This window comes from Ranitomeya imitator, chromosome 2 (genome assembly GCF_032444005.1).
Source record: "Ranitomeya imitator isolate aRanImi1 chromosome 2, aRanImi1.pri, whole genome shotgun sequence".
Classification (NCBI taxonomy): Eukaryota; Metazoa; Chordata; class Amphibia; order Anura; family Dendrobatidae; genus Ranitomeya; species Ranitomeya imitator.
The window spans coordinates 394,122,587-394,149,521 of NC_091283.1; the positions used below are offsets into that span (position 1 = coordinate 394,122,587).

At 42.4% G+C, this 26,935-nt stretch overlaps 1 protein-coding gene across 1 annotated transcript; it reads left to right on the forward strand.

Moving 5' to 3' along the window:
- The first annotated feature begins 394 nt into the window (after nucleotides 1–394).
- LOC138667045 (zinc finger protein OZF-like) lies at nucleotides 395–14,329 on the forward strand. The gene is made up of 4 exons (XM_069755298.1): nucleotides 395–514; nucleotides 594–691; nucleotides 11,310–11,400; nucleotides 12,991–14,329. The coding sequence occupies exons 1-4, from the start codon at nucleotides 430–432 to the stop codon at nucleotides 13,827–13,829; spliced, it is 1,113 nt and encodes a 370-aa protein (XP_069611399.1). The 5' UTR covers nucleotides 395–429; the 3' UTR covers nucleotides 13,830–14,329.
- Nucleotides 14,330–26,935: the final 12,606 nt, after the last annotated feature.

Here is a 26,935-nt window from a genome sequence, read left to right on the forward strand (position 1 = left end):
TGAGAGATTCTGATGACGTCACATTACATCATTCTTATCTATGGGAATAACAGATGGACAGAACTGGAGAGGTGAGGACTCTGGGAATGTCTGTAGTGAGATTTATTAATGTGTCTCTCCATAACCAGGATTACACAGTAGTGAAGAAGACCTCTAGTGAGCGCTGTCAGGCCCCTGTGTCTGAGGGATGGGGAAGACCCCTGAGCCCAATCACGGGGCCTCCACCTCACCCCCTGACACATGAGGACATCAATGAGCAGAAGATCCTAGAACTCACCTACAAGATGATTGAGCTGCTGACTGGAGAGGTGACACTGCTGGGAATGCTGGGACATTATACAGTAACACTATGGAGGGATCGGGGGATGACGGTATCATTGTATGTGTCAGGTTCCTATAAGGTGTCAGGATGTCACCGTCCATTTCTCCATGGAGGAGTGGGAGTATTTAGAAGGACACAAAGATCTGTACAAGGAAGTCATGATGGAGGTTCCCCAGCCCCTCACATCACCAGGTAATAGGACTAAATACACACGGCCTATAATTACCTGGATCTATAGAATGAATTCAGTCCCTGTATGTGTTTCCTCCAGTTTTATCCAGTAAAAGGACAACACCAGAGAGATGTCCCCGTCCTCTTCTTCCTCAAGACTGGAAGCAAGAAAATCCTAATGTTTCACAGGATCATCAGGTAGATGGAGAGAAGATGTCATGAATTCCCCCTATGATGTGTTGAAGGCTGTGTAGGTCTTGTGTTCATCCTGGTTTTATCCACCAGCATTGCAAACTGAATGGCCAATGTACAATGTATTAGAAACACTGGCACTTTTATGGTTGAAGTTTTAGGCTATGTGCACACGTTCAGGATTTTTAGCGTTTTTTCGGCCGTTTTCCGCCCCAAAAACGCTAAAAAAACGCTTACATAAGCATCCCATCATTTTAAATGCATTCCGTATTTTTTGTGCACATGCTGCTTTTTTCCCACGGCGGAATTGCATTCCGGAAAAAAATGCAGCATGTTCATTCATTGTGCGGAATCGCGGGGATTCCGCACACATTGGAATGCATTGATCCGCTTACTTCCCGCATGGGGCTATGCCCACCATGCGGGAAGTAAGCGGATCATGTGCGGTTGGTACACAGGGTGGAGGAGAGGAGACTCTCCTCCAGGCCCTGGGAGCCATATACCTGTTAAAAAAAAAGAATTCTCACCTTCCGGCGTCCCCCGCAGCCTTCCCGTTCCTCACGATGCTCCCATTCCCAGTAATACCTTGCGACAATGACCTGTGATGACGTAGCGGACTCGCGAAACCGCTATGTCATCTGGGGTCATTGCCGCGAGGCATTACTGGGAATGGGAGCTGCCGGGAGCATCGCGAGGAGCGGGAAGGCTGTGGGGGACGCCAGAAGGTGAGAATATCATCACAATTTTTTTTTTTTTTTTAATTATTTTTAGCATTTTATCTATTTACTATTAATGCTGCATAGGCAGCATCAATATTAAAAAGTTGGTCACACTTGTCAAACACTATGTTTGACAAGTGTGACCAACCTGTCAATCAGTTTTCCAAGCGATGCTACAGATCGCTTGGAAAACGCTGGCATTCTGCAAGCTAATTACGCTTGCAAAATGCTAGAGTTTAGCGGGAATACGCATGCCAATTCTACATGCATATTTCACGCGGCAATGAGTTGCAGAATTCTCGCGGCAATTCTGCAACGTGTGCACATAGCCTTAATGTAGGGGGTAAGTTCCTTGACCACAAAGTGCAGTAGAAAATGAAGTGATGAGCTATAAGTCAGAATCCACATTAAAATTTGACGATTGAGTGTTCTCAGTGACTTCAAACACGGGCGTCTGTGCTACATTAACATGGACCAGTATTTAACCTCTTCCCGACCTTTGACGCATACGCTGCGTCATGAAAGTCGGTGCCATTCCGACCCATGACGCAGCGTATGCGTCATGGCGGAATCGCGTTCCTGCAGGCCGGGTGAAAGGGTTAACTGTAATTTCACCCGGCGTGCAGGGACAGGAGGAGTTGTACTTTAGCCCAGGGGGGTGGCTTCACCCCCCGTGGCTACGATCGCTCTGATTGGCTGTTGAAAGTGAAACTGCCAATCAGAGCGATTTGTAATATTTCACCTAAAAAACTGGTGAAATATTACAATCCAGCCATGGCCGATGCTGTAATATCATCGGCCATGGCTGGAAACACTTTTGTGCCCCCACCCCACCGATCGCCCCCCCAGCCCTCCGATCTGTGGTCCGCTCCCCTCCGTCCTCCTGTCCGCTCCCCCGTCCTCCTGTCCGCTCCCCCCGTGCTCCAATCCCACCCCCCTGCACTCCGATCCACCCACCCTGCACTGCAATCCACCCCCCCGCACACCGATCCACCCGCCCGCACACCGATCCACCCGCCTGCACACCGATCCACCCCCCCCATGCTCCGATCCCTCCCCTCCGTGCTCCGACGCCCCCCCCATGCCCTGATGTCCCCCCCCTTATACTTACCTAGCCTCCCGGGGTCCGTCCGTCTTCTTTCCTGGGCGCCGCCATCTTCCGAAATGGCGGGCGCATGCGCAGTGCGCCCGCCGAATCTGCCGGCCGGCAGATTCGTTCCAGAGTGAATTTTGATCATTGTGATAAAACCTCACAGTGATCAAAATAAAAAAAAACAGTAAATGACCCCCTCCCCCTTTGTCACCCCCATAGGTAGGGACAATAATAAAATAAAGAATTTTTTTTTTCCCCCACTAAGGTTGGAGTTAGAACTAGGGTTAGGGTTTATGTGGATTTATCGCTGTGGATTTATCGCGGATTTACCGCAGTTTTTCTGCGCATTTCACTGCGGTTTTACAACTGCGATTTTCTATTGGAGCAGTTGTAAAACCGCTGCGGAATCCGCAGAAAGAAGTGACATGCTGCGGAATGTAAACCCCTGCGTTTCCGTGCAGTTTTTCTGCAGCATGTGTACAGCGATTTTTGTTTCCCATAGGTTTACATTGAACTGTAAACTCATGGGAAACTGCTGCGGATCCGCAGCGTTTTCCGCAGCGTGTGCACATACCTTTAGAATTAGGCTATGTGCACACGGTGCGGATTTGGCTGCGGATCCGCAGCGGATTGGCCGCTGCGGATCCGCAGCAGAGTTCCATCAGGCTTACAGTACCATGTAAACATATGGAAAACCAAATCCGCTGTGCCCATGGTGCGGAAAATACCACGCGGAAACGCTGCGTTGTATTTTCCGCAGCATGTCAATTCTTTGTGCAGATTCCGCAGCGTTTTACACCTGTTCCTCAATAGTAATCCGCAGGTGAAATCCGCACAAAAAACACTGGCAGTGCCTTTTACCCGCGGATTTTTCAAAAATGGTGCTGAAAAATCTCACACGAATCCGCAACGTGGGCACATAGCCTTAGGGTTAGAATTAGGGTTGTGGTTAGGGTTAGGGGTGCGTTGGGGTTAGGGTTGTGGTTAGGGGTGTGTTGGGGTTAGGGTTGTGATTAAGGTTACGGCTACAGTTGGGATAAGGGTTAGGGGTGTGTTGGAGTTAGAATTGAGGGGTTTCCACTGTTTAGGCATATCAGGGGGTCTCCAAACACAACATGGCGCCACCATTGATTCCAGCCAATCTTGTATTCAAAAAGTCAAATGGTGCTCCCTCACTTCCGAGCCCCGACGTGTGCCCAAACAGTGGTTTACCCCCACATATGGGGTACCAGCATACTCAGGACAAACTGCGCAACAATTACTGGGGTCCAATTTCTCCTGTTACCCTTGAGAAAATAAAAAATTGCTTGCTAAAACATCATTTTTGAGGAAAGTAAAATGATATTTTATTTTCACGGCTCTGCGTTGTAAACGTTTGTGAAGCATTTGGGGGTTCAAAGTGCTTACCACATATCTAGATAAGTTCCATGGGGGGTCTAGTTTACAAAATAGGGTCACTTGTGGGTGGTTTCTACTGTTTAGGCACACCAGGGGCTCTGCAAACGCAACGTGATGTCCGCAGACCATTCCATCAAAGTTGCATTTCAAAAGTCACTACTTCCCTTCTGAGCCCCGACGTGTGCCCAAACAGTGGTTTACCCCCACATATGGGGTATCAGCGTACTCAGAAGAAACTGGACAACAACTTTTGGGGTCAAATTTCTCCTGTTACCCTTGGGAAAATAAAAAATTTCCGGCTAAAAAAATCATTTTTGAGAAAAGAAATTTTTTTTTTTTCATGGCTCTGCGTTATAAACTTCTGTGAAGCACTTGAGGGTTCAAAGTGCTCACCTCACGTCTAGATTAGTTCCTTTGGGGGTCTAGTTTCCAAAATGGGGTAATTTGTGAGGGATCTCCAATGTTTAGGCACACAGGGGCTCTCCAAACGCGACATGGTGTCCGCTAATGATTGGAACTAATTTTACATTTAAAAAGCCAAATGGCGTGCCTTCCATTCTGAGCCCTGCCGTGCGCCGAAAAAGTGGTTTACCCCCACATATGAGGTATCCGCGTACTCGGGAGAAATTGCCCAACAAATTTTAGGATCTATTTAATCCTATTGCCCATGTGAAAATGAAAAAATTGAGGCGAAAATAAATTTTTTGTGAAAAAAAAAAAGTACTTTTTCATTTTTACGGATCCATTTGTGAAGCACCTGAGGGTTTAAAGTGCTCACTAGGCATCTAGATAAGTTCCTTGGGGGGTCCAGTTTCCAAAATGGGGTCACTTGTGGGGGAGCTCCAATGTTTAGGCACACAGGGTCTCTCCAAACGAGACATGGTGTCCGCTAACGATGGAGATAATTTTTCATTCAAAAAGTCAAATGGCGCTCCTTCGCTCCCGAGCCTTACCATGTGCCCAAACAGTGGTTTACCCCCACATGTGAGGTATCGGTGTACTCAGGAGAAATTGCCCAACAAATTTTAGGATCCATTTTATCCTGTTGCCCATGTGAAAATGAAAAAATTTAGGCTAAAAGAATTTTTTTGTGAAAAAAAAGTACTTTTTCATTTTTACGGATCAATTTGTGAAGCACCTGGGGCTTTAAAGTGCTCACTATGCATCTAGATAAGTTCCTTGGGGCGTCTAGTTTCCAAAATGGGGTAACTTGTGGGGGAGCTCCAATTTTTAGGCACACGGGGGCTCTCCAAATGTGACATGGTGTCCGCTAAAGAGTGCAGCCAATTTTTCATTAAAAAAGTCAAATGGCGCTCCTTCCCTTCCAAGCCCTGCCGTGCGCCCAAACAGTGGTTTACCCCCACATATGAGGTATCAGCGTACTCAGGACAAATTGGACAACTTTCGTGGTTCAGTTTCTCCTTTTAGCATTGGGAAAATAAAAAAATTGTTGCTGAAAGATCATTTTTGTGACTAAAAAGTTAAATGTTCATTTTTTCCTTCCATGTTGCTTCTGCTGCTGTGAAGCACCTGAAGGGTTAATAAACTTCTGGAATGTGGTTTTGTGCACCTTGAGGGGTGCAGTTTTTAGAATGGTGTCACTTTTGGGTATTTTCAGCCATATAGACCCCTCAAACTGACTTCAAATGTGAGGTGGTCCCTAAAAAAATGGTTTTGTAAATTTCGTTGTAAAAATGAGAAATCGCTGGTCAAATTTTAACCCTTATAACTTCCTAGCAAAAAAAAATTTTGTTTCCAAAATTGTGCTGATGTAAATTAGACGTGTGGGAAATGTTATTTATTAACTATTTTGTGTCACATAACTCTCTGGTTTAACAGAATAAAAATTCAAAATGTGAAAATTGCAAAATTTTCAAAATTTTCGCCAAATTTCCGTTTTTATCACAAATAAACACAGAATTTATTGACCTAAATTTACCACTAACATGAAGCCCAATATGTCACGAGAAAACGTTCTCAGAATCGCAAGGATCCATTGAAACGTTCCCGAGTTATTACCTCATAAAGGGACACTGGTCAGAATTGCAAAAAATGGCAAGGTCTTTAAGGTCAAAATAGGCTGGGTCATGAAGGGGTTAAAAAACTACCAGACTTGTGGGGATTTTCCTTTCAATGGTATCAAGCCTATACTAAGAATGTTTGTGATCAAGGAAAAACATCCAACATCAACAGTTCAGGCTGTTGGAGGTGAATTAATAATATGGGAATGTTTTTTGGCATCCTGGTACATCTGATATCTGTAGATGGAGGTTTGAACACTAGAGCTTACATGAGTATTAAGGCCAACCAAGTTCATCTCTTCATGGTAGCTGTTTATTCTATGATAAAAGGACCCACAAGTGTTGACTAGTCGGGGCAGTGCAAAGAGGTTCGTCAATTTGAAGAAGGGGTAGCGTGAGGGTAAAAAGTTGAAGAGGGGACAACATGGATAGTGTGGAGATCATAGCTCATAAGTAAGGAAGGTGTGGTAGGTGTAATCCATGAGAGAGGACAGTGTAACGGTTACAGTTTATAAAAAGGCAGTGTTGTAGTCATTGGGGGAGGTGTGGTGTGAATTTTTTTTCTTTTTATAGGAGAGTCTAGTGTGGAGTCCATTAACTATAAGAGGGACATAATGGGGGTAATTATTTGTGCAAAGAGCAAAGTGAGGGTCAATTATTTATTCAGGGGCACAGCTCACGGACAAGAGAAGAGGAAAGTCTGCACTGACAAGATATGGATTTGAAAAGTCATTATGGTTTCAGGACCAGATGACTATGAAAGTAATGAAAACATCTTCAGAGTAGATGTCACCTATAAGGTACCTGGTGTAAGGCCGGTTTCACACGTCAGTGGCTCCAGTACGTGAGGTGACAGTTTCCTCACGTACCGGAGACACTGACTCACGTAGACACATTAAAATCAATGTGTCTCTGCACATGTCAGCGTGTTTTCACGGACCGTGTGTCCGTTTGGAAAACACGGAGACATGTCAGTGTTCGTGGGAGCGCACGGATCACATGGACCCATTAAAGTTAATGGGTCCGTGTAAAACACGTACCGCAAATGAATGTTGTTCGTGTGCCGTGCAGGAGGCAGCGCTACTGTAAGCCCCCCCGTGGTGCTGAAGCCGGAATTCATCCCTTCTTCCCAGCAGCGTTCGCTGGAAAGAAGGAATGAATAATCTTTTTTTTTTGTTTTTAAAATAAAGTTGCCGGTAATCTGCCCCCTCCCACCCCCTGTGCGCCCGCCCGCTGGCATTAAAATACTTACCCAGCTCCCTCGGCGCCTCCATCCTCTCAGCGTCGCTGCTTGTCCTGTATGAGCGGTCACGTGGTGCCGCACATTACAGTGATGAATATGCGGCTCCACCTCCCATAGGGGTGGAGCCGCATATTCATTACTGTAATAAGCGGCACCACGTGACCGCTCATACAGGAAAAGCTGCGACGCTGAGAGGATGGAGGCGCCGAGGGAGCTGGGTATTTTAATGCAAGCAGATCTATGCGGTCAAACGCTGCGCACACATACGCAAATGTGAATCTGGCCTAACCACTTAGTGTCTAGGGCAGGATGAAAGCCAAATACAGAGGTGTCATTTTTGGTAACCATGTTCATTTATTATCCTTTCGGTTTCATGAATGAAATCAGTTAACCCCTTTACCCCCAAGGGTGGTTTGCATGATAATGACCAGGCTAATTTTTACAATTCTGACCACTGTCCCTTTATGAGGTAATAACTCTGGAACGCTTCCATGGATCCCGGTGACTCTGACTTTGTTTTCTCATGACATATTGTACTTCATGATAGTGGTAAAATTTCTTTGATATGACTTGCATTTATTTGTGAAAAAAAAATGAAATTTCGGGAAAATTTTGAAAATTTCGCAATTTACCAAATTTGAATTTTCATGCACTTAAATCACAGAGATATGTCACACAAAATACTTTGTAAAGGAACATTTCACACATGTCTACTTTACATCAGCACAATTTTGGAACCAAAATTTTTTGTTTGTTAGGGAGTTATAAGGGTTAAAAGGTGACCAGCAATTTCTCATTTTTACAACGCCATTTTTTTGTAGGGACCACATCACATTTGAAGTTTGAGGGGTCTATATGATAGAAAATACCCAAAAGTGACACCATTCTAAATACTTCACCCCTCAAAGTTCTCAAAACCACATTCAAGAAGTTTATTAACCCTTCTGGTGCTTCACAGGAATTTTTGAAATGTTTTAAAAAAATTTAACTTTTTTCACACAAAAAATATTTCAGATCCAATTTTTTTTATTTTCCCAAGGATAACAGGAGAAATTGGACCCCAAAAGTTAAATTAGTCTTGAGTACGCTGATACCCCGTATGTGGGGGTAAACCACTGTTTGGGCGCATGGCAGAGCTCGGAAGGGAAGGAGCGCCGTTTGACTTTTCAATGCAAAATTGGCTAGAATTAGGATCAGACGCCATGTCACGTTTTGAGAGCCCCTGATGTGCCTAAACAGTGGAAACCCACCACAATTGACACAATTTTGGAAACTAAGCCCTCCAAGGAACTTATCTCAATGTGTGGTGAGCACTTTGAACCCCCGAGGGCTCACAGACATTTATAACGTAGAGCCGTAAAATAAAAAAAAATCATATTTTTTCCACAAAAATGATCTTTTCACCCCATTTTTAATTTTCCCAAGGGTAACAGAACCCCAAAGGTTATTGTGTATTGTGCAATTTGTCCTGAGTATGCTGATACCCCATATGTGAAGGGAAGGAGCGCCGTTTGACTTTTTCAATGCAAAATTGGCTGGAATTGAGATCTGATGCCATGTCACGTTTGGAGAGCCCCTGATGTGCCTAAACAGTGGAAACCCCCCACAAATGACCCCATTGTGGAAACTAGACCCCCCAAGAAACTTATCTAGGTGTGTGGTGAGCACTTTGAACCCTCAAGTGCTTCACAGATGTTTATAATATAGAGCCGTAAAAAATCTGATTTTTTTCACAAAAATGATCTTTTCTCCCCCAGTTTTTTATTTTCCCAAGGGTAACAGAAGAAAATGGACACCAAGAGTTATTGCGCAATTTGTCCTGAGTACGCTGATACCCCCTATGTGGGGGTAAACCAGTTTGGGAACATGGCAGAGCTCAGAAGGGAAGGCACGCCAGATTTTACTGTTATGGTCTGCAGGTGCCATGACCCACTGGGAGAGTCCATGAGGTGCCAGAACAGCAGAACCCCCCATAAGTGACCCCATTTTATGAATTACACCTCTCAATGAATTAATCTAAGGGTGCAGTGATCATATTGACACCATGGATGTTTCACAAAATGTTATACCATTGGGCAGCCATACAGAGACACCGGGGAGGAACGGAGCGCTATTGGCCTATTCAAGTGAATGGGTCTGTGCACGTCAATGTGTTTCCACAGACTGTCTGTCCGCGGGCAAAAAAGCTGACATTTCCGTTTTTTAATGTCAGCACGGGCCAAAAAACATCCAGCACATGTGCATACGCATAAGACACATGGATATCATTATAATAAATAATAATAATAATAATCGCTATTTATATAGCGCCAACATATTCCGCAACGCTTTACAGTTTAACAGTTTCAAACACAAGTCATAAGTAACAACGTTAACAATACAATAATTAAAGCACAATAAGACGACCCTGCTTGTGAGAGCGTACAATCTACAATGAGGTGGGGGAGATCATTCATGTGACACGCATCGGCGCCGGGGAAGAAGCTTTACAGTAAGCGCTGTTCCCCGGCGTCGGGTGCTGAACCCTGTTGTCATCATTCTCCCCTGCTCTGCCCGTGATCGGCATGTCATAATCTTTCAATATTTTTGCCCACAGAGTCATGTGAGGTCTTAGGCTGGGTTCCCATTGCATTATGGGACCGCGTTAAACGGACAGCGTTGCACGGCGAAATTAACGCCGTGCAACGCGGCCGTTAACGCGCCCATTCACGCTAATGGGAACGCGCTACACTAGCGCGTGCCATGTTCGGCACGTGCTAGCGACGCGCCGGAGATTCCTGGCGCGCCGCGGACGCTGCTTGCAGCGTCCGAGGCGCGCCCGCGGTCCGTTCCCCGCTCTCGCAGATCGGGGATCTGCGAGAGCGGGGACGTTACCGCGACCCCGAACGCGGCCCCATAAAAAACATTGCGTTAGCGCAATCCGCTAGCGCTAGCGCTAAACGGATTGCACTAACGCAATGTGACCCTAGCCTTATTCTTTGACGGATGAGTTGACGTTTTTATTGGACCATTTTCTGGCACAAGATTTTTTTAAATCTCTTTTTATTCTGATTTTTGTGAGGCAGAATAAACAAAAACCAGCAAATCATGAATTTCTTTGGGGGGGCGTTTATACCATTCCGTGTGTGGTAAAATTGATAAAGCATGTTTATTCTTCGGGTCAGTACGATTACAGCGATACCTCATTTATATTTTTTTTATGTTTTAGCGCTTTTATACAATAAAAACTATTTTATAGAGAAAAAATTATTTTGCAGCGCTTCATTCTGGAGGCTATAACTTTTTTATTTTTCCCCTGATGGATCTGTATGGGGGCATGTTTTTCGCGGGACAAAATGACGTTTTCAGCAGTACCATGTTTATTTACATCCGTCTTTTTGATCGCGTGTTATTCCACTTTTTGTTCGGCGGTATGATGATAAAGCGTTTTTTGCCTTGTTTTTTTAATTTTTTTATGGTGTTCACTAAAGGGGTTAACTAGGGGGACAGTTTTATAGGTAGGGTCATTACAGACGCAGGGATGCCAAATATGTGTACTTTTATTGTTTTGATTTTTTTTTCATTCAAATATTTATTTATTGATAGAATAAATATTGATTTTTTTATTTTTTTATATTTAATTTTTTTTTGTTTTTCATTCTAAGTTTTACAGTTTGTCCCACTATGGGACAATCATTTTGTGCAGGCTGATCGCTTCTTTAGCATGCAGATGAAACAGCATCTGCATTCTATAGAAACTGTCATCACTGCAGGAAATCTCTCAGCTCTGGAGACCCGGATGTTGTCATGAAGACATCGGGTCTCCATGGCAGCGATCGGGACCCCGCGGTGTGCTGCGGGGTCTACAATCCAAAGGCAGAGTGTGCCGGCTCTGGAACACTGCGATCATGTTTGATCGCAGTGTTCCGGGAGTTAAAATGTCGGGAGTAGTCTGTGACTGCTCTTGGCACTTAGTGCCGGGTGTCAGCTCTGAGAATCAGCTGACACCCGGCCGCACACTACTTGTGTGCGCAGCCAATCGGCGATGATGTACTATCCCGTCCATGGCCAGATGGGCCCAGGGCACATGGACGGGATAGTACGACTAATGCCAGAAAAGGGTTAATGTGACTTTTCCATCTCTCTGTGACTACTACAATATTTATTTCAGGGTAAAGATCTGCCCCATATTAATACTACAGAAACATATGTGAGGGCTGAAGACCGGTGTAAGGAGGAGATTCCTACAGATAACTGCACAGGTGAGTAGTGACCACTAAATGCAGAGAAGCCACAGGTTCTTCTCAGTCACTGCATGGTATAATTATGTGGTGTATATTTTAGGGCTTGTTACAGAGTTTTTGTCACTGATTTTACAATTATGTGGATATTTTAATTTTTAATCTCGGGACCCCTGATATGGAAGGCAGAAACATTACTATTGAGACACAGGCTGCACTGTTATGTACAAAATACATTTCTCATCCATCTCTACAAGCGTAATATTTTGTATATTAATTTGTATTTTTAGAAGGGTAAAAAAGCTCATGCAGAACTTTGTTTTCCATTCTTAAAATGATACATAACAGAATCCAAAGTGACCCCATAATAAATGGGACCTCTCCGCTTCTGTTTGCATTGGTTGTACAGCAGATCAGTTTTTAACATGAATCCAGTTTGTCCTAAAATGAAACAGACAAACACAAGTGTAAATACAACCTAAGACTGTCCGCCAAAAAAAGAGAACAGTTCACTTTCTGTAGATGAAACTTCCCATTCTAATGATTGGGTCTGTGAAGAAACCTGGTAACACTAAGATGTCATCAGTGTAGTCATCTGAGTGCTGTCCATTCTTCACTGAGAAGTTGATATGAGAGGCTCGGGCACACAAAAAACCTGGGTGACACACAAATTTTAAAAACTGACCCAGGGACCAAAAATGAACCCAATGCAATGAAAAAATAAAGTGTTTTTAAATGTATAAATAAAAAACACACGAACTTGTCGTCCAATTGAGATTCACATTCTGAAGTGCACTCTGTCTGGGGGTTACATCTTTAAACATTAAAATAGTATAGAAATGATCCCCTGAAGTATTATTTTTTGCATGACAAGTTGTAGTTGTCAGTGGTGCCATTTTCTGGTACATATGATATTTTGATCACGTATGACAATTTTTTTGGAAGCGGAATGTACAAATTAAGTAGAAATTCTAAAAATGTTACTTCAACAGGATAAGCTGTAGTTTTCACTGGTGCCATTTCTGGGTATAGACAACTTTTTGGTAACTTTTTATTTCAGTTTTGTGAAACTACATGAGCAAAATCTACCGATTATGGTATTCTTTCCATTGGCCACCATCGTATATAAAAGAATATAAAGGACTTGCATCCACTACTTACTTACATGAAAAAAACAACAACACCATTCACCTGCTGCCAAAACCATGACTTCTTTTAAATCCTCCCCTCTGCTCTGCTCCAGGCTGGACTACATATAGCTGTCAGGAAGGGCATAAGACGGACACCACCTAATAGCACAGATGCACTGACTTACAAGCCCATTTTTGAGTCTCCATTGAACATGTAACTGGTAATGATTGATGAATGGCAAAGTGAAATATCAACTTACAGAGAAGACAACTTCAACAGAGAAGTGAAAAATTGAAACAGCGCAACCTAGTAGGCCTTAAGTCATAATCTAATAGTCCCAGCTTTGTGGTCAGCTTTCTTAGTCAACTGATAATTGATTAGTATTACAATTTGTATGAAAATGTTTTTAAGTATATAATATTGATAGGATTTAAATGCAGTGTTATTGAAAAATAATAAAATCAGTTTTATTCTTGGCAGATGACTGTACCAGGAGCGCCGAAAGACATCTGATATTTTCAGATTTTGCAGCAGATGATCTTGTTATTGCACCAGATATATGTGAAGAATATGGTGATATTTCAGATACACCTCAATACCTTCTCAGAAAAAATCTGTCATCTGATAATTTTCATCAGGTCCTTTCTTCTTCTTCATCAAAGACCAATATGCAAAACATATGTCACAGAAGGACTGTTGTACATGAAATGGCTTTTAATGGGGAGAAACCATTTTCATGCTCAGACTGTGGGAAATGTTTTACAGAGAAAAACTATGTTGTTACACATCAGAGAAGTCACACAGGGGAGAAGCCTTTTTCATGTTCAGAATGTGGGAAATGTTTTAGTCAGAAATCACATCTAGTTACACATCAGAGAACTCACACAGGGGAGAAGCCATATTCATGTTTAGAATGTGGGAAATGTTTTAATCAGAAATCACATCTTGTTACACATCAGAGAAGTCACACAGGGGAGAAGGGATTTCCATGTTCAGAATGTGGGAAATGCTATAGCGAGAAGTCCAAACTTGTTATACATCAAAGAATTCACACAGGGGAAAAGCCATTTTTATGTTCAGAATGTGGGAAATGTTTTATAGAGAAATCACATCTTGTTGTACATCAGAGAATTCACACAGAGGAGAAACCATATTCTTGTTCAGAATGTGGGAAATGTTTTAATGGGAAATCAGATCTTGGTCGACATAAGAAAATTCACACAGGGGAAAAGCCATTTTCATGTTCAGAATGTGGGAAATGTTTTACAGAGAAAACAAATCTTCTTAGACATAAAAAAACACACACAGGGAAATCGTGATTTTTTTTTTCCATTTTGTTGACAAAAAATGCAAATTATAATGAAGTCACACATGTACAAGAAAAAGGGAAAACAATTTAGAGCTTTAGATGATTATTAGAAAATGTATACAATTACCAATGATTATCTGTTATTGAAAAATAATTTGTATCCATAAAATACACCTATGCATGAACCATATACATATAAATTATTTAACATTTACATAAACAAAACTAGCCCACCTGTAAAATATATACATGATAAACCAAGCAAGGAGGATGTTATGATAATTCTTATAAAAAAAATTTTGGATTCTCTTCGTAAACTAAAATTAAAGAAAAATATAGAACATGTGTAGATGCTACAAGAAAATAGTACATTTATCCATAGTAAGTAGTGTTGAGCGATACCGTCCGATATTTGAAAGTATCGGATTGTATCAGCCGATATCCGAAAAATATCGGATATCGCCGATACCCGATACCAATACAAGTCAATGGGACACAAATATCGGAATGTATCCTTGATGGATCCCAGGGTCTGAAGGAGAGGAAACTCTCCTTCAGACCCTGGGATCCATATTTATGTGTAAAATAAAGAATAAAAAAAAAAAATAGGGATATACTCACCCTCGGACGTGCCCTGGTTCTAACCGCTGCAACCGGCAGCCCCCGTTCCTAAGAATGAGCGGGTGAAGGACCTTCAATGACGTCACGGCTTGTGATTGGTCGCGTGAGCGGTCACATGAGCGGTCACGCGACCAATCACAAGCCGCGACGTCATCGAAGGTCCTTCTCCCGCTCATTCTTAGGAACGGGGGCTGCCGGTTACACCGCTAAGTTCCAGGGTCCGCCGGAGGGGTGAGTATACCCATATTTTTTATTTTTATTCTTTATTTTACACATGAATATTCATCCCGATCCCGATATCGCAAAAATATCGGAACTCGGGATCGGAATTCCGATACCGCAAATATCGGCCGATACCCGATACTTGCGGTATCAGAATGCTCAACACTAATAGTAAGTCAATGAAATTAGTTGAAGACGGTATCTCATCCATCTTTTCTCCATATCCTTAGTCCAAGTGTCAAAGAGGCCCTGTGGCAGCCCCCAAGTCTAGTGATAGATAGATATAGATATATATGTACATTCCACTCAGCCTTTGATGAGTCTATCTATGGAATTCTGAGCTTACAGTATGACGTTATCCAAGCTAAGTATACAGAAATATTACATGTATGTCAGCAGAATCTTCTACTATGAGTCAAGCAATGTACTGGTATTAAAAACTAATAATTTGATATGACTTAATATTTAACATGGGGCCCATAAAATACTAGGTGTTTGTAAATGTTTTGACTGATCTGTGCATGTATTTTGTCCCTCTTGCATAAGACCATTTTTTGGATGGTTCTCAAAATGAGATTTCAATGTGGCTCAAGCCTCATTCAGACAGGTGTAATTGAGTCTTATTTCATTATTCGTTTTAAAAGGGATTCTCTCAGCAGAGCATGACTGTGCATAGTAAGTCCCGCTGCTGGGTGCTTCATAGCGGGTATTTCAATACACCTTCCCACTTGCTTGTTTTCCCTCAATCTCCACCACTTCTTCTTTGGTTTCCTAGAGGCAGAGAAGGGTGGAGACAGATGGAAACCAAGCAGGTCGGAAGGTGTAGTTAAATGATTGGCCACATGAAGCACTGAGCGCCTGTGCTTGATTTGAAAAGTTAGTTATTCTGTGCAGACAGTCCTTTTAAGGCCGCAGTTTCTGGCCCGACTGTTCTAGATATCCTTACTTATACAGGAATTGCGTTAATAAAAACTATGAGTGCAATTCATTCTTGCATATATGATTTTTTTTCTTTTAGTTATTAGTATTTTTTGGTTGTTTTTCAATTGCGTCTTATTCTTTTAACATGTTCCATTTTTAACCCCTTTCCGACATTGGAAGTAATAATACGTTCACATGCCTTGGGCCTTATTGACGCGGGACAAATTATTACGGGCTGTGCGTGTATAATTGCCCCTGGGTGTCCGCTGAGTCTGACACCCGGCACTATGTGCCAGGAGCAGTCCTGCACCGATCCCGGCATTTTAATCCCCTAAATGCAGTGATCGCAGCATTCCTGGAGCTGGCTGGAGAGGGATGACACCCCCTATGCCTTTGGATTGGAGACCAAGCAGTGTGAAGTGGGCTTTCGATCGTTTCCATGGTAGCCAGATGTCGCCTTGATGACATCCAGGTCACTAGAGCTAGGAAAGTTGCTTGATCATGCGCAGTGCATGTGTAAGCAGGTTGCAGGATGCAGTGACAGACAGGAGGCAGAGCAAGGATCAACCAAATGTAACAATTTAATATAACAGGGTATTCAGTCCTCACAGGAAGGTAAATAGTTAAAGTATAGTTATTAAGAATAATGAAGAAAAAACAATAGCAGTCCAGTTAAGAAACTTATCGTGTTCTTTAGGCTTCTCCTCAGCAGGTGATCACGCAAGGGTTGTAGCACCGGGAGCGTCAGGGAAGATGTCCTCAGATAGGGTCCTTTAAATGATGGTCAGTCTCCGGTACCTTCAGCTGAGCCCCTAGTCCAGAAACACGTGCAGCTGAAGCAAGGCCGCGGCACTTCCAATGTCAACCAGGAACTGGCGCAAAGTCACTTGCGGGGAAGACCGCACGATTCTGTCCGGTGGTCGGCCTTCTCCCCTCTGCTCGTGTGCGGTACTCTTAGTCACTGAGTGCACGGTATCTCTTTCCTCAGCAGCCCTGCTGGAGACGGTGGAGAATAACCAAAGCAGCCTGTCACGGTGTCGGTACTCAGGGGATGGAGAGCACTGCTCACCTGACTGTGCTTCTGCTGGTTTGCGCCAAACTGCCAGCTGCTGCTCACGCTTTTCCTTTGATCTTGCCCATCCTACCCGGGTCATGAGGTTGGTCCCGCTCCTCAGTCATTCCCCCCAGGCTTTTTTTTTCTCTTCTTTCTTTCTGTGTAGAAATAATTCTTTTTAAAAAGCTGCCGGAACACAATGGTAAATGAGATGTTGTAACCTTTTGCAAGCCATGTCTGAAGTCGAGTATGCAATCATGTAACTTTTTGAGAACGACGTGAATAATTTCTAAACTGTGTTTTAAAGAGCAGTATTAAATGTATGTCATGTTACATTTGTGTAATTTAACAATACTGAAAATCATAGTGTCAACTCTGTATGTTTCAATAACATATAATGTAGATATGATATATTTATTGCATAAGGTATTTCAGCAAGTTTTTTTGTCTTGTTTTTTTTTTTTTGCGGTTAGTGCATTAAAAGTTCCTTGATCATGTTTATAAATGCTTGTACCGTGTTTTCACTTTGTTTTTCTTAATAATGTTGAAATAAGGAATTAGAAAAATTGCAATAATAATTGAAACACCAAAATTACAAATTTTTTATGTATACAATAAAACACATTTTTTTTTATAAAACTTTTAAAAATTGTATTTGGTAGAATTCATATTCACCTTCATAACATGATATAATTCTATCATCTCATTATTAACCCCTTAGTGACGGAGCCAAGTTTTTGAAATCTGACCATTGTCACTTTATGTGGTAATAACTCTGCAACGCTTCAACAAATCCCAGTGATTTTGAGACTGTTTTTTCGTGACACATTATACTTTATGAAAATGGTAAATTTAGGTCAATATGTTTTGTGTTTATTTTTAAAAAATATCAAAAATGTGAGAAAAATGTTAAAAAATTAGCAATTTTCAAAATTTGAATGATTATCCCTTTAATCCAGATAGTCATACCACAGCAAAACATTAATAAATAACATTTCCCACATGTCGGCTTTACATCAGCACCATTTGTAAAATGATATTTTATTTTTTTAGCATTTTAGGAGGTTTAAAATTGTAGCAGCAATTTTTCATTTTTTCAAGGAAATTTACTAAATTTATTTTTTAGGGACTCATCCATGTTTGAAGTGACTTTAGGGGTCTCATATATTGGGAAACCCCCAAACGTGATACCATTTTAAAAACAGCACCCCCTGACATATAAAAAACTGCTGTCAGGTAGTTTATTAACCCTTCAGGTGCTTTACAGGAATGAATGCAAAGTGGTATGACAGAAATGAAAATGTGTATTTTTACCACCTAAATGCCTCTAACTTCTGAACAGATTACTACACCCGGCAGACTCGAAGGCCGCTATTTGGTCATGAATTGCCATGGCAAACATCAGGACCACAAAATCATGATCTGAGGGCACCAATTTGGATAAAGAGGAAGCCCCCACACTCTGTTAACCATATATAATGATGTAGTCACTATTTACAGCAGCATCTAAGGGGTTAAACAGATTTGGACAGTGCAAACACTGATCGTGGCTGATGCAGAAAGTTGTCAGCTATAGTGCACAACCAACAGATGCCGGATTGATACCTATATGGGGACGATATTTTCTTATATGTAAGGTCAGTTAAAAGGCGTATTGGCGGTCATTAAGGGGTTAAATACACTTTTGGGGGTTTTATTCTGGTGTATGATTTAATTTTTTTTATTTCAACATCACACGATTGCATGTGTTTTTTATAATTTTGGTGTGTGATTTTATTTATATAAAATGTTTTCATCTGCACTGTGGAAAAATTCATGGACAATAATTTGCAGTTTTGTAATGTCATTCTAGTATTTGCCACATTGCTTGCTATATGTAACACCCATTTGTGAATTAAGTAATTGTAAAAATAATAAAAAAATGAAAAGATATTGTATCCATAAATAATTGTATGATAACAAACAATAATATATTTGGTATTGACACGTCTGGAATGACCCGACCTATAAAACTGTCCCACTAGTTAACCCCTTTAGTGAACACTATAAAAAAATAAAAAAACAAGGCAGAAATCAATGCTTTATCATCATACTGCCGAACAATAAGTGGAATAAAACGTGATAAAAAAGATGGATATAATAAATAAACATGGTACCGCTGAAGACGTCATCTTGTCCCGCAAAAAACAAGCGCCATACAGCTCCATCAGCAGAAAAATAAAAAAGTTATAGCTCTCAGAATAAAGCGATGCAAAATTAGTTTTTATTGTATAAAAGCACCAAAACAGAAAAAAATATATAAATGGTGTATCGCTGTAATCATACTGACCCGAAGGATAAAACTGGCTTATCAATTTTACCACATGCAGAACGACATAACCCCCTCATCAAAAAAACAAAACCTAAATTGCTGCTTTTTGTTCATTCTGCCTTTAAAAAATCAGAATAGAAAGCAACCAAAAATGTCATCTGCCTGAAAATAATACCAATGAAAACTCATCCCGCAAAAAATAAGCCCTCACATGACTCTGTCGGCCAAAATATGGAAAAATTATTGCTCTCAAAATATGGTGATTTAAAAACTATTTTTTGCAACAAAAAGTGTCTTTTAGTGTGTGACAGCAGCCAAACATAAAACCCTGATATAAATCTGGTATCGCTGTAATCGCACCGACCCGAAAAATAAAGTCGCCAAAGCACTTATATTGCACGAGGAACGGCATAAAAAATAAATAAAACCAATTCTCCACCTGCTGTTGATTTTTTCATTCTGCCTCCCAATGATTGCAGTAAGGCTCAGTGCACATTTATTCTACGCTGAGGGCTTGCACAGGGGTTTATGTGTAAATCTCTGAAATATGTGATTCAGACGGAACCCGTGGCGGAAGATTCCCTATAATGAGGCAGATGGAGGCAATGTGGATGCCATCTGACCTGCGATCCGGCAGTGTCCGTCTTTTTAGGATTGCATAAAAGCCAGCTTTCTGCACTTCTGAAAACAAGGACACCGCTGAACAGAGGCCAGACAGTCTAGAGGAACTCTGCTACCTCATTATAGTGAATGGATCCCTCTGGGGTTTCATCTGAATCACGTCACTCAGCGATTTAGATGGAAACCCCAAAGTAAATGATCAGCATAGAGCGCCGGATAGACGTGATCCCAAACGTTATGCAAAATGTTCCTAATTCTAATTCTTTTTAACATATTTATTAATGACCTTGTAGGGGGCATTCAGAGTAGAATTTCAATATTTGCAGATGACACTAAACTCTGCAGGGTAATGAATACAGAAGAGGACAATTTTATATTACAGAATGATTCATGTAAACTAGAAGCTTGGGCTGATAAATGGCAAATGAGCTTTAATGGGGATAAATGTAAGGTCATGCACTTGGGTAGAAGTAATAAGATGTATAATTATGTGCTTAATTCTAAAACTCTGGGCAAAACCGTCAATGAAAAAGACCTGGGTGTATGGGTGGATTACAAACTCATATTCAGTGGCCAGTGTCAGGCAGCTGCTACAAAGGCAAATAAAATAATGGGATGCATTAAAAGAGGCATAGATGCTCATGAGGAGAACATAATTTTACCTCTATACAAGTCACTAGTTCGACCATACTTAGAATACTGTGCACAGTTCTGGTCTCCGGTGTATAAGAAAGACATAGCTGAACTGGATCGGGTGCAGAGACGAGCGACCAAGGTTATTAGAGGACTGGGGGGTCTGCAATACCAAGATAGGTTATTACACTTGGGGCTATTTAGTTTGGAAAAACGAAGACTAAGGGGTGATCTTATGTTAATGTATAAATATATGAGGGGACAGTACAAAGACCTTTCTGATGATCTTTTTAATCATAGACCTGAAACAGGGACAAGAGGATATCCTCTACGTTTGGAGGAAAAAAGGTTTAAGCATAATAACAGACGCGGATTCTTTCCTATAAGAGCAGTGAGACTATGGAACTCTCTGCCGTATGATGTTGTAATGAGTGATTCGTTACTTAAATTTAAGAGGGGACTGGATACATTTCTGGAAAAGTATAATGTTACAGGGTATATACACTAGATTCCTTGATAGGGCGGTGATCCAGGGAACTAGTCTGATTGCCGTATGTGGAGTCGGGAAGGATTTTTTTTCCCCAAGGTGGAGCTTACTCTTTGCCACATGGGTTTTTTTTGCCTTCCTCTGGATCAACATGTTAGGGCATGTTAGGTTAGGCTATGGGTTGAACTAGATGGACTTATAGTCTTCCTTCAACCTTAATAACTATGTAACTATGTAATAAAAGCTTCAACTCAATCCATAAAAAAAGCAAGTCCTCACTCAAGTCTATCATCTGTTAACAGAAATATAGGGGGCTTCCACATTACTGGTAGCCAAAGGCTCTGGAAAAACGAAATGCCTCCTCACCCCCAAAATAAATTCAGCAAATTTTGTGCTCCCAAATCCAAATGCCCTCTCCCTTCTGAGTCCCACAGTGTACCTCAACCACATATAACATCCACATGTTTGACATTTCCAAAATGGGGTCATTTGAGGGAGCATTCTGTTCTTCTAGCAATTAGGGGCGCTATATATAGAGAGTATGCAAACTGTTATAGGAAAACCTGCGCTCCAGGAGGCAAATAGCACCCCATTCCTCCCGAGTCTCTCTGTATGGCTAAGGCTGGTTTCACATTTGCGTTTTTTGCCTCAGCGTTTGTACCGCATATAAACGCATACGTCATGTTTTTCTATATTTAACATTAAAAACGCATGCGTTTTTTTTTGTTTGCGTTTTGCCGCGTTTGACGACGCATGCGTTTTTTTGTCGCTTGCGGCTTGGCGCGGAAATGCAACATGTAGTAATTTTAGAGGCGTCTTTTTGCCGCCAGGAAACGCATGCGTTCGATTGCGCACGGTTTGCGTAAAGAAAAGCATTGCTGTCTATGTAAACGCATGCGTTTTTAAGCACATGCGTTTGGTTGCGTTTTTGAACGCATGCGTTTCAATAGAGAAAAACAAGTCTAGACACTGATAAGCCACCCCCCACCATCAAGGTGGTAAAGGGATCCAAACCTTAGCCCTAACCCTAAGCCACCATCAAGGTGATAAGGGGATCCAAACCCTAACTCTAAACCTAGCCCTAACCCTAGCCCTTACCCTAGCCCTAATGGGAAAATGGAAATAAATATTTTTTTAATTTTTTAATTTTTCCCTAACTAAGGAGGTGATGAAGGGGGTTTGATTTCTATTTATAAGGGGTTTTCTAGTGGATTTTTATGATTGGCAGCGGTCACACACTGAAAGACGCTTTTTATTCCCAAAAATATTTTTTGCGTTACCACATTTTGAGAGCTACAATTTTTCCATATTTTGGTCCACAGAGTCATGTGAGGTCTTGTTTTTTGCGGGGCGAGTTGACATTTTTATTGGTAACATTTTCGGGCACGTGACATTTGATTGCTTTTCCGATTTTTGTGAAGCAGAATGAACAAAAACCAGCTTGTGAAATTTCTCATCATGCGTACCAAAAGCGCAAACGCAGGAAAAAATGCATGTAAACGCGTACAAACGCGGTGTTTTTTTAACCGCATGCTACAACGTATGCGTCTAAAAAACGCAGCGTTTGTACGTGTTTACATGCGTTTTTTCACCAATTGCGGATGCGTTTTAAACGCTGTGGATTTAAACGCAAATGTGAAACCAGCCTAAGTAGTACTGTACAGCCACATATGGGGTATTGCCATGTTCTGTAAAAAATGTGGGACAAATTATGTCCCCCCAAAAAGAAATTCATGAATAGCTGGTTTTTGGTCATTCTGCCTCACAAAAATCGGAATAAAAAGCAATCAAAAAATGTCACATGCCCGAAAATGGTACCAATAAAAACGTCAACTCGTCCCACAAAATACAAGACCTCACATGACTCTGTGGACCAAAATATGGAAAAATTATAGCTCTCAAAATGTGGAAACTATTTTTTGCAATAAAAAGCGTCTTTTCGTGCCAATCACAAAAATTCGCTAAAAAACCCGCTATAAATAGTAAATGAAACCAGCCTTCGTCACCCCCTTAGTTAGGGAAAAATAATAAAATGCAAAAAATGTATTTATTTCCATTTTCCCATTAGGGTTAGGGTTGGGGCTAGGTTTAGGGTTGGGGCTAGGGATACTGTTGGGGCTAGGGTTAGGGTTGGGGATAGGGTTACGGTTGAGGCTAGGGTTGGAGCTATGGTTGTGGTTAGGGCTACAGTTAGGGTCGTCGCTAAAGTTAGGGTTGGGGCTAGGGTTAGGATTGAGGCTAAAGTTAGGGTTGGGGCTAAAGTTAGGGTTAGGGTTTGGATTACATTTACGGTTCGGATTAAGGTTAGGGGTGTGTCAGGGTTAGGGGCGTGGTTAGAGTTATGGTTGGGATTAGGGCTAGGGGTGTATTGGAGTTAGGGGTGTGGTTAGGGTTGGGATTAGGGGTCTGTTGGGGTTAGGGGTGTGTTGGGGTTAGGGGTGTGGTTAGGGTTAGGGCCATGTTCGGGTTAGGGGTGTGGTTAGGGTTATTGGTAGAGTTGGGATTAGGGTTAGGGGGGTGTTTGGGTTAGGGTTTCAGGTAGAATTAGGGGCTTCCACTGTTTAGGCACATCAAGGGCTCTCCAAACGTGACATGGCGTCCGATCTCAATTCCAGCCAATTCCAAGCTCTCCCGTGCACCCAAACAGGGGTTTACCATAACAAATGGGATATCAGCATACTCAGGACAAATTGAACAACAACTCTTGGGGTCCAATTTCTCTTGTTACCCTTGGAAAAATAAAAATTTGGGGGGCTAAAAAACCATTTTTGTGGGAAAAAAATATTTTTTATTTTCATGGCTCTGCGTTATAAACTGTAGTGAAACACTTGGGGGTTCAAAGTTCTCACCACACATCTAGATAAGTTCCTTAGGGGGTCTACTTTCCAAAATGGTGTCACTTGTGGGGGGTTTTAATGTTTAGGCACATCAGGGGCTCTCCAAATGCAACATGGCGTCCCATCTCAATTCCAGTCAATTTTGCATTGAAAAGTCAAACGGCGCTCCTTCCCATGTGGCCACATTGGCTATTAAAAAGCACTTTATAACTTTGGATTTGGTTTGCTGCCTCAACTTTTTTGGAAAAGTATTTACTAGGACTGGTATGCACCTGTGAGGCGTCTGCACCCTACCTCCTAACTGTGCTGTTTTTTTCTATTATCCTCTATCTATCTATCTATCTATCTATCTATCTATCTATCTATCTATCCCATATCTATCTATCGATAGATAGATAGATCAATAGATATGAGATAGATAGATAGATAGATGTGAGACAGATAGATAGAAGGAATGAGATAGATAGGTGATAGATAAATCTATAGATAGAAGGAAAGAGAGATATATCTATAGATAGATAATATCTATTGATCTATGTATAGATCTATCTATAGATCTATCTATCTCATTCCTTCTCTCTATATTTATATCTATCTGTCTATCTGTGTGTAATGGAGTGTGGGTTGGACAAATGTAAAAGAGGAGGTTGGACAAGAAATGGCATCACAAATCTTTTTTTTGTTCAATAATAGATCTTTATTTAGCTTTCAAAAGCGCAGCAAAAAAAAAAAAAAATCCGCACAAAAATTGCACTAAAAACGCACCTGCGTATTCTGCCAAGAGATGCAGATTCAGTGCAGAAAAATCTGCAGGCAAATCTGCAACATGTGCACATAGAGATGTTGCCCATGTGATTACTGCTTTGCCACCAACCCAAGTTAGTGTAGAGACGTTGTTCTCTAGCCTTAACCCCTTAACGACCGCCAATACGCCTTTTAACGGCGGCAGTTAAGGGTACTTAAACCACATCGCCGTTAATTAACGGCGCTGTGGAAAAAGTGAATAGCGCCCCCCAGAGTCGGATTTTCTCTGGGGTCTCGGTTGCCGGGGGTAATTAACCGTTTACCGGCGATCGCAAAAAAAACCCAAAAACGCGATTTCCCTTTTAATTTTTCTGTCCTCCGATGTGATCGCACATCAGAGGACAGAGAAATAGGGTCCCAGATAGCCCCCCGATACTCACCTGTGTCCCCCGGTGCTCCTCGTGGCTCCCGCCATCTTTTTCCGGCTAAAAAATGGCATGCGCAGTGCGCTCGCCGGCCGGCTGTTGTGAATTCTGTTGTCGAGCTCCCTCCTGTGGTCGTGAATGGTACTTCGGTGAGTTCTGTCCGTGGGCTCCCTCTGGTGGCTGTGAGTGGAGCTGCTGCTTCTGAGGTTCCTTACACAGGTGACGTGCTTTATCCTTTCGTTGGCTGCTCTATTTAACTCCACTTAGATCGTTACTCCTTGCCAGCTGTCAATGTTTCTGCATTTGTTCAGTTCGCTCTTGGATCTTTCTAGTGACCTGTCTACTCCAGCAGAAGCTAAGTTCCTGATAGTATCTAATTCGTTCATTGTTTTCTTGTCCAGCTGGATATCATGATTTTGTCTTGCTAGCTGGAAGCTCTGGGATGCAGAGTGGCATCTCCGCACCGTTAGTCGGTGCGGAGGTCTTTTGCACACTCTGCGTGGCTTTTCGTAGTTTTTTGTGCTGATCGCAAAGCTACCTTTCCTATCCTCTGTCTATTTAGTAAGTCTGGCCTCCCTTTGCTGATACCTGTTTCATTTCTGCTTTTGTGACTTTCATCTTACTCACAGTCAATATATGTGGGGGGCTGCCTTTTCCTTTGGGGAATTTCTCTGAGGCAAGGTAGGCTTTATTTTCTATCTCTAGGGCTAGCTAGCTCTTAGGCTGTGACGGGGCGCCTAGGGAGTGTCAGGAGCGCTCCACGGCTATTTCTAGTGTGTGTGATAGGATTAGGGATTGCGGTCAGCAGAGCTCCCACATTCCAGAGCTTGTCCTGTGTGAGTTTTAACTATCAGGTCATTCCGGGTGCTCCTAACCACCAGGTCATAACAGCCGGCACCGGGAGGATCTTTGGGGTCTCGGCTGCCGGGGGTAGCCGAGACCCCAAAGAACATGATCGGGGTCGGTTTTACCGACCCCTGTTTTGCGATCGCCGGTAATTAACTGTTCACCGGCGGTCGCAAAAAAAAAGCGATGTGTAATTCTCTGTCCTCTTATGTGATCGCACATCAGAGGACAGAGAAATAGGGGGATTCGGGGACCCTATTATACTTACCGGTGTCCCTGGGTCCTCCTGCGTCCTCTCCTGCCCGCCGGCGTCTTCATCTGGAAAGAAAATAGCGTGCACATGCGCAGTGCGCCCGCCATCTGTCGCCATCTGCCGGCCGGCAGGAAAAGAGCAGTTGGGGCTAAAATTAGGGTTAGGGTTGGGGCTAAATTTAGGGTTAGGGCTAAATTTAGGGTTAGGGTTGGGGCTAAATTTAGGGTAAGGGTTGGGGCTAAATATAGGGTTAGGGTTGGGGCTAAATTTAGGGTAAGGGTTGGGGCTAAATATAGGGTTAGGGTTGGGGCTAAATTTAGGGTTAGGCTTCTTTCACACTTGCGTCGGTCCGACATACCAACGCACGTTGTGAAAATTGTGCACAACGTGGGCAGCGGATGCAGTTTTTCAACGCATCCGCTGCCCAGTCTATGTCCTGGGGAGGAGGGGGCAGAGTTACGGCCACGCATGCACTGTCGGAAATGGCAGACATGACGTACAAAAAAAGTTACATTGAACTTTTTTTGTGCCGACGGTCTGCCAAAACACAACTGATCCAGTGCACGACGGACGCGACGTGTGGCCACCGTCGCAATCCGTCGGCAATACAAGTCTATGGGCAAAAAACGCATCCTGCGGGCACATTTGCAGGATCCGTTTTTTGTCCAAAACGACGGATTACAACGGATGCCAAACGACGCAAGTGTGAAAGTAGCCTTAGGGTTAGGGTTGGGTCTAAAGTTAGGGCTAGGGTTAGGGTTGGAGCTAAAGTTAGGGCTAGGGTTAGGGTTGGGGCTAAAATTAGGGTTAGGGCTAGGGTTGGGGCTAAAGTTAGGGCTAGGGTTGCGGCTAAAGTTAGGGTTAGAGTTGGGATTAGGGTTAGGATTAGGGTTGGTATTAGGGTTAGGGTTGGCATTAGGGTTACGCTTGGGATTAGGGTTAGGTTTGGGATTAGGATTAAGGTTGGAATAAGGGGTGTATTGGGATTAGGGTTAGGTTTGAGGTTAGGGTTGAGATTAGGATTAGGGGTGTGTTGGATTTAGGGTTTTGATTAGGGTTATGGTTAGGATTGACATTAGGGTTGTTTTGGGGTTAGGGTTGTGATTATCGTTAGGGTTGTGATTAGGATTATGGATCTGGT

Coding starts and splice junctions, on each gene's coding strand:
- LOC138667045 (XM_069755298.1), top strand. CDS start 430: ATGGAGGAGTGGGAGTATTTAGAAGGACACAAAGATCTGTACAAGGAA. Junction 692..11,309: donor ATGTTTCACAGGATCATCAG/GTAGATGGAGAG, acceptor TATTTATTTCAG/GGTAAAGATCTGCCCCATAT. Junction 11,401..12,990: donor TCCTACAGATAACTGCACAG/GTGAGTAGTGAC, acceptor TATTCTTGGCAG/ATGACTGTACCAGGAGCGCC.